The 8756-nt window shown below is 38.9% G+C and overlaps 1 protein-coding gene across 1 annotated transcript in view; it reads right to left on the bottom strand.

The window, feature by feature from the left end:
- LOC139946535 (transforming growth factor beta-1 proprotein-like) overlaps nt 1-8502 on the bottom strand; it is a 9112-nt gene extending 610 nt beyond the window's left edge. The window contains exons 1-2 of the mRNA XM_071944230.1: nt 7949-8502; nt 1-3674 (exon numbers count right to left, since the gene is read on the bottom strand). The exon at nt 1-3674 is cut by the window's left edge and continues 610 nt beyond it. Coding sequence (XP_071800331.1) covers nt 2845-3674; nt 7949-8357 — 1239 coding nt within the window. The 5' untranslated portion in view covers nt 8358-8502 and the 3' untranslated portion in view covers nt 1-2844. The remainder of the gene's footprint in view (nt 3675-7948) is intronic.
- Between the last annotated feature and the right edge of the window lie 254 nt (nt 8503-8756).

Raw genomic sequence — 8756 nt, 5'->3', positions numbered from 1 at the left:
ACTCTTAATCTAATTTGTCAACCTTAAAGGGGCACTGTCGCCGGGATCATAGTCTGCTTGTGGCTAGCTGGACATTGAAAAAAAAATGATCTCTCATCCAGTAACCACACGCACGCGCATCACAAACGAAAGCTTAAAAGGGCGCCGTCATTGTTATCACGCGCGCATGTGCAGAAACAAAATGAGCGTTCAGAATGGGAGACTTTGGGACGCTAGGTGGCAGCAGACTTACCAGGTAAATTACCATTGTTTACGTAGTTCTGAGCGTGCGCACATGACCGAGAACAATGGATTTTACCTGGAAAGTCTGCTGCCACCAAGCGTCCCAAAAGTCTCCCGTTTATGTTTGGTCACAGACCACGTCGACAGTGCCCCTTTAAGTAATGTTGAATAATGATGGTTATGTCTCCAAGAATAGTTGCAATAAATAACAATATTAAACTACACTATACTGTTACACTATACTACAAAGTTGCGTGTTTACACACGTGCTAACTATGAATGATATTATGAATATCTCCTCGTAAAACATATATTGTTATTTTAGAATAGTAACACACACATTTATCTATGACCATCAAAATATATACTATGTTTATAGGTCCAAGATAAAACGAGCACCAACAATAATTACCTTATAACTTATACCTTAGTGACGTTAGTTACGCATTTCTTACTGCTATTCACTGTGCAATAAATATTGGTTTAAATGTTCCTCATTATGCACTGACTGTTGAATCAAGCATTTTGTGACATATTATTTTGTAAACACCATATAGTATATTAGTTGCATTTCATGCATATATTATTCATAGAGTACAAACACATAAATAACTTAGCTTTAAATAAAATAAATAAAAAACCGCGACCCACCAAGTACGCTTGGAATTGTGTACAGGAAAGAAGAAAAAAAAAGTGAGTAATATTAGTATATTAATATAAATAGTAACTGGAATGATGCATCGACAACATAATCAATAATCGATTTCCACCTCTGCGATACTTGGGTGAGCAGGGCCGATTTCACAAAGAGTTAAAATTGATTTTAAAGGGACATGTTGCCTCGGATCGGGCGAGTTGGTCAATGAAAAGCGTTTGCAACCGTTTTGTTATGAAGTACATGGCTAGAAAGATGTTTATATTTGTGTTTATAATGATCCACACCAATAATGTCCGGGAACCGCATGGTTTCCTTTTACGTCGTGAACTAACACGGCACGCTATTTGGAGGAATCAAAATTGTGACTATATTTTGAATATTCTACTTTTACAACATCTTTCTTACCATGCTTTTCATAACAAAACGGTTACAAATGGTTTTCATAGGCCAACTCGCCCGATCCAAGGAAACATGTCCACTTAACTGTGGATCAATAATAGTGGATGTGGTATGTCACATTACAAATCACTTTACACTGACAGCTTATCTTAAGATGAGTCTTAGTCTAAGATGAGTCTCCTTGACATCGAGGAGCCCTATGAAATGGTGAGCCATACAAATCATTCGATGAAATGACATTATCCACAAATATAAATTAATTTTTCGTTTTAAGAAATTGAAACTTTTTTTTTTTTTTTTTGAGCAGTTCTTGTACAGAGGTGTATTAATGATTTTTCATAATCTAGTGAAAGAACATTCCTGCCGAACATTCGGTACTTGTTGTTATTTATTACTATTTCAGAATAGTCTACCGACAAAACGTGCTTTATCTCGTCACGTCTATAAATCAACCTATAACCCTAACCTTTGACCCAAGTGAAAGCAAGTAATGCAAATTACAGGCAACCAGTTCATTGAGGGTATGGAAGTGTAATAAATAATGTCCCTTGATGTATCTGAATGACGTCACAGGCCTTAAAGGAAAGGTACACGTTTAGTAATAGTCAAGGACCAGTCTTTTCACTTGGTGTATTCCAACATAAGCATAAAATGAAAAGCCTGTGAAAATTTGAGCTCAATTGGTCATCGGAGTTGGGAGAAAATGATGCAAGAAAAAACACCCTTGTTGGACGAATTTGTGTGCTCCAGATAGGAATAAAAGACTTCTAGCTAGAAGTCTTTTATTTTTTTAGTGAGAAATTACCTCTTTCTCAAAACCTATGCTACTTCAGAGAGAGCCGTTTCTCACAATGTTTTATACTATCAACAGCTCTCCAATACTTGTTACCAAGTAAGTTTTTATGATAATATTTGTTTTGAGTAATTACCAAACGTGTACCTTCCCTTTAAAAAGTGTGTCAGGCCTCAATACTCAATTATTGGCGTGTTGTGACGGAACATTCACAAGCTCCAATGTTTATGATCGATAGAGTGTGGGTTCGAGTCTTGGTTTTGTGAGTGAACATTCACAAGCTATGGTGTTTCTGATCAATGGAGTGTGAGTTCGAGTCTTGGTTTTGACACTGTCTTGTGTCCTTGAGCAAGATACTTTTTAAACCGTCCTTCGGACGGGACGTAAAGTGGTTGGCCCCGTGTGTTAAGGGGTGAGCCCTGGTGTTATCTGGTGCGGGTGTCTGCAGATTGCACAGCATTAAATAGTAAACAGTACCATTGTGCTATGCTCAACTCAAACCACTACCACAGCCAAGGCCTACTCGGTTAATTTGGACATAGTCTTTTACAACAAGGGAATGGGTTCAGGCAACAATTTGACAGGTCAAAGGTTACATCCTGATTGATCCTGAAAACTAAGTATAACTTCGTAAAACACTTTTCTATAAATAAATGTACCAGTGAGGATTGGAGGGCTTGCCTGCCCTACCCTGCAACCAACAATAGGGGATTCCCCTTGATTAATCAATGAAACAGAAGGTTAGTTATCTAACTACGAGGTTTATTTGCTTTCATAAGCATTTGCATTCATCAACAATCATGTCTGGTTGCTCAATAAATTCAAGGTCCCCCGTAGAGTTAAACATCATGAGCCAGAGAGGGCTAAGTTTTGTGGGTGCACAGCACGGAGGGCCCCAGTCTGTGGGGTCGAGGTCGTGCATAAGGCTCTTGATTCTTGAGTACTCGGTTGCAACTCGATGATTCTTGGGGCACGTCCCCGAGCACTCGTACGAAACGAACGATGTCGGGAAGCATATCCAGCGGTGCCATCCGAGCTCCCGGAACGTCACCGTCTTCGCGTAGCGGCAACACTTCTCTTCATTGTCGCTGTCGGTGCACGTATACGGATCCCGTACTGCCTCCGATTGCCTCCTGTCCCTACGCCGCGAGTCATAATCTTCTTCATAAAGTATCTCTACTCGTGGATGGTTAGGCAGCATCAGCCCCGATGACCCACCAATGAAACCCTGGTCTAATTGGAACACTTTGTCCGCAGAGTGACCACTGACGACTACGACTAGGGCAAGCTCTGTGCCGTTCGGGTGATTGTTCAACCACGATCTCACGGCCTCCGTTATGTGAAACGTTTTCCAGCCGGTTGAGCGCAGGGAGAGCGTCCGGGTGTCCAGGAGCTTGTGGCCCCCGTCCACGCCTCCATTACGGAGGTACACAGAACATTCCACCCTCTTCTTTGAATGGCGAAGAGGGCGTGAGGTAGCAGCATCCAAATAGAGCTTGAGTTTACCGTCGATGACCTCGCCGGACTGTCTCGTGCGACTGCTGAAAAACAACGTGACTGGCTTCGAGAAGTGGTCGAAGTGGATTGTTTCCCGTAACGAACCTATAAATTAAAATAACAAATCAAATTATTAGAATAAAACAAAAACAAGCAGATTGTTTCGATTCGAATCTAGTAATAAACAAACAAATCAAAATATAGTTAGTAAACAGAAGTTAATTGTTTCCCTGCTATCGAGTCCGACACCTATGTCAGTAAACAAGACACTTAAACCATGATGCGTTGTCCTTCTGATGGGACGTAAAGCTGTTGGTCCCGTGTGTTGTGTAACATACGTAAATTAACCCAGTAGATTTATCGGAAAGGGGTTCGTCCCGGTGTTCCTGGTTAGATTGGCAGCATGTTTCGCCACAGCACCTTGTAAACCATTACATGGTGCTATGTAAAATGAGTCGGTCTCATAATTCAAACGAGGTTCCCGCATACCTTTCAGGTCGGAAAATAACGAATGTACGCTTAGAAACAACCGTACCAAGCGCCAAAAAAACGGTTCATGCATTTTAGAAGGGCGCCCTCATAATGTCCCATACATAACTCGGACAAGACTTTATACATGTATAGCGACCATCGCGGTATCGACTAATATACATTTACAGAGTATCGACCCCCCCCCCCAACCCCCCATAATTGAAAACAAAGAATACTTCGTTGAAATGTAAATTGTTCGAGTAAATTTTCACATTTTGAATTGTCCTCCTTGAAAACGGTTTCGCCATATCAGGCGATTTGGTTGAATGCAATCTTAATACAATCTTCACACAATCTTCACGTATTTCCAGTGTACTCCAAAGTAGTAAAATTATACCATGTAAATACACAGAAGGACAGGTTCTTATCGGAACTTAAGTAGAACCCCGGTTTTTCCAGCTACTCTAGGGCAGCAGAACAGTATAAAAGGACAAATTCTTATTTGAACTGTGTAAACTTTTAGATTGTAACTAGTCCATCGGACAGTGCAGCGACTCAATTAGACACGCTGTTATAAGAGCGGTCTCATGGTAGCTCTGTTACCGGGGCCCAATTTCATGGAGCTGCTAAGCACAAAGATTTGCTTAGCATAATACTTCTTCCTTGACAAAGGAAAACTGTCTGCTTATCCTAAAAATCACGTGGAAATTGGGTTCTGTAATCCTGTTTTTTTATTACCGTAACTCGTTACCAAGTAAGGTTTTTATGCTAATAATTATTTTGAGTAATTACCAATAGTGTCCACTGCCTTTAATCTTAACGTATTATACCGGATTAGTAAGGATTAAACAACTATTGTTTAATTTTAGTATGAAAGCTGATTAGAAATTTCATACGTCGAGCCATGTTTTCTGAGAATCTTGAAACCTTTTAAAAAAGCAACAGGTGAATTCAGTTGTTCCAACCAAAACTAATGTTTACATGCTAAAAACTGTGCGTGGTGTTTCACCTTTTTTTCTCCTGAATTACAAAACGGCTTCAACCCAAGTTTTCACACACTTTTTTTCAAAATACTTTTACCTTTCCCTGGATGGCTTCTGATTGTAACATTGTTAAAAGAATGTGTTTTTATACTAAAAATAAATTAAAAAATAAAATAAAACGAAAAGAAGAGAAAGGGCCTGTTGCATTCAACTGCAATGGAAAGATAATTGTTATCTTACAAAAAGTCCATAGAATGTTATAAAATCCCTGGACAATTCGCTTTTCCGGCCATATCATATCGTTATCGTTATAATACTCAATTTATCTCTATACTTCCGTCTGGTTTTAGGTTATGTAAATAGAACTATCATAATTATCCCCAAATGTCTTGAACTAACCTTTGTCTGGTCCTTGCTGTATGGTATGGCTATGAGGTAATATCTAAGTTATAATTTGAAAATGTGTTTGCACAAATCTATTGACATAAAAACGCACAATTTTTGCGTTATCATGGTGACAAATTTAAAGCAGGTAATCTTGCCCTCGCTGTTCATCGATTTGGTTCGAACATTCAGCAACACCAAAACGTCGAGTTGAAGCAGCTTAACTGATTATTGAACTCAGATAATGTTTTCATCGCGTTCACTTTTTCGTGATCAATTTGGGTGGCTTTTGGATCGTTTGCTGCGGGACTTTTCAGTTTACTGTCAGAAAGATTTTTAAGGTCTAAGGTCTGTAGTATTTAAGGGTGTGCTTTACACCACAAGATAGACAAGTAAAAAGTAAGCAACCAACAAATACAAATTATAATAGAAGAAAAAAAAAAGAAAAAAAAAAAAATCAAAACAAAATAAAACATCCCAATTCAATACGTAACATTCGAAACACCCTCTAAATTCTGTGAATAAACTCATAAAATAACAAAGGAATGGTAATTAATAAATAAATAAATACATCAAAAAATAACATTTTCTTATTTTAATTTTCTTATTTTAAATGGACAATACATTTAAATGCACACAGGCCGTCAGGGAAAAGGCAAAAATCAATAAACACCCTCATAAGAAAGAAGTGCCCCTTTAACAGCCATACATTGAAAACAAAAGAGATATAAATAATAATATTCAAAAACTCATAAATGCTAAGAATAAAATGAACAAAAACATATCTGGCGGATCCCTTACTATTATTTCCATTGTCCGTAGTTTAAGTCATGTCTAAAGCAATAATGGTGTCACCCTATCCCTGGAGCCGAAGGTTGATAAAATAATATGATGCGATTACGAAGGGCATGAACAAATCTTTCGCAATGCGCTTTACGATAAATCGAGGCCGGGTTACAACAATTCTCGCCACGTGCGATATGCCAATTCTGTACTTTGTTGTAAGATAAACGTAATCTAAAATTTGTTGTACTTGAACTTTTGAAGTATTTCAGCTATCTTAATAATGCAATAGTTCAATTATCATAAAGTTAGTTTCTGCTAGCATTGTTCCTGGTGGCCGGAGACACCTCAAAAAATGACCCCGGTAAGTTCAACTTTAGGTAGTGGCATTATTTACACGCATCCCTGTAATATATCTCTATCTAATACCGTGCCTAGAGACACTGGACATTGTTGGTAATTACTCAAAATATTGGTTAGCATAAAAACTTACTTGGTAACAAGCAATGGGAGCTGCTGATATTATAAGACACTGTGAGAAACGGCTCCATCTGAAGTAACGTAGTATAGAAAGAGGTAAGCTCTCAATAAAGTATTTGAATCTGATATACAAGACTTCAACTTGAAGCCTTTTTAAGACAGATGAAAACACACAATTTGTGTTTTTTTTTCTGTCATTATTCTCTTGCAACATCAATGACCAAATTAGTAAGTTTTTAAAAAGATCTTTCGTGTTATTTTCAAGTGAGAATAACGGTCTTTGGCAATTACCAAACGTGTCCGTGGCTTGTAACGACAAGGTTCACATCGCAATGTCCGCCAAACTGATGTTGCAACTCTAGCTTCATTTGAAGCAATTCAAACAGAGATATTGGACGACTCTACTTATCGTTCTTAAGACAATACGCGATTCTCGAACAGTGTATCTAGTTAATATTCACTACCTTTAAAGGCACCGCACACTAATGGTTATTACTCAAAAGAATTGCTGGCAAACAAATCTAGTGGTTAACATGCAATAAAGAGCCGTTTGATAGTGTAAAATATTTATTAAAAAAAAACCGGCTTCCTCTTCGAAGTAACGTAGTTTTTGATAAAGAGGTAAACTCTCACTCAAAATATTACAAAAACTTCAGGTCTGAAGTCTTTTATTGGGAATCAGAAAGCACACAAATTGCGAAACAGTGTATTTTCTTTCATTATTCTCTTGCAACTTCGATGACCAGTTGAGTCAAAATTGTCACAGATCTGTTATTTTATGCAGATGTTGGGAAACAACAAATGATAATATTGGTCCAGTGCCTTAACTTTCATGGAACAACAAGCGCTTCTCGAATCATAAGATTTACCAACTTTCATAAGATTTGCTAAAACGTTTTAAAGTCTTACTCAAGCAAACCATATTGACGTCATGCCCCTTACTATGTAACTCCCATGGGATAACAATATTTGTTGCCCCACTTTATCATAATTATTTGGAAATATAGTAAAATTGCTTTTAATATGGCCAATGTATGTATAAGTCAGTGATAATTATAGGGACATTCTAAATCAGGACAGTAAGACGCATTTTGATTATTTAAAAGGGGAAAGGGATTTCCTATCGAAACATAAATTTACACAGAAATTACAGTACCCTCTTTTTTGAGGATTATTACATAATTTGACAAGCCCTGACCAAATGGCACAGTTAAATGTATCGACCAACTAGGGAGACAGTAATATTAATCAGCTGAGATGAATATAAAGTTTACATACCGGTAGTGTGAAATTGATGCACCCTCCTCTGTTTTTCTGTTTGATGGTGGTCCTCCCTCTTTGGGAAGACTGTTTTGGCACCTTGGTATAATCTGACTGTCTTTTCGTAGAGACTCCGGGCTTCTTCCATCCACTCGGGAGTAACTTTAGCCCAGGCCCGGGCGAGAACTTCAGGCGAAGGAGGCTCAGTCATATTCAGCGAGGCCAGGATGGACTTCTTAATCGCCTCGATGCGAGCTTCATGTTTACTACCACTTCTCTCTGATTCCGTACCGTTACCTCCATGGTGGACGGGTATAAGATGGGATGACGGCATGCTTGTGGTAAGCTCCATGCATAACAGCATCGTACAGAGCAATGGGATCAGTATTGTGTGCGGCTCTTTGGTAGCGGACCCCATATTCCTCATATCCGTTAACAAGCAGATCGTACGGCAACATTAAAGACGAGACCAGTGTGCTGGGACGAGACACGGCCGGAGTTTGCGCTGACAGACTACCCCGTCAAGCTGCGAGGGAACTGGTTTAAAGCAGCGCACCGCTATTCAGGACCCTGTCACTCCATCCAAAGTTTATTTTCAAAGTCACCATGACGTGGCCCCTTACAGTTATTGCGGTTACCAGTCCTCGTTGATGGTTGGCCGAATATTGACCAATCACAAAGAACCCTTTGCTTCAGCTGACAACTTTGTAAGCCCACGTGACTCACACGGCGCGCACTGCCTGTCATTTCTAAGCATCAATGAAGCATCCAAAACCCGCCATGGAAACGGTAGACATCCGATCATTCATATTTTGTTCCTTTCATC

The sequence above is a fragment of the Asterias amurensis genome, chromosome 13 (assembly GCF_032118995.1).
Source record: "Asterias amurensis chromosome 13, ASM3211899v1".
Classification (NCBI taxonomy): domain Eukaryota; kingdom Metazoa; phylum Echinodermata; class Asteroidea; order Forcipulatida; family Asteriidae; genus Asterias; species Asterias amurensis.
Note: the sequence above shows the minus strand (reverse complement) of the source record. Positions and strands in the feature narration are given on the sequence as shown.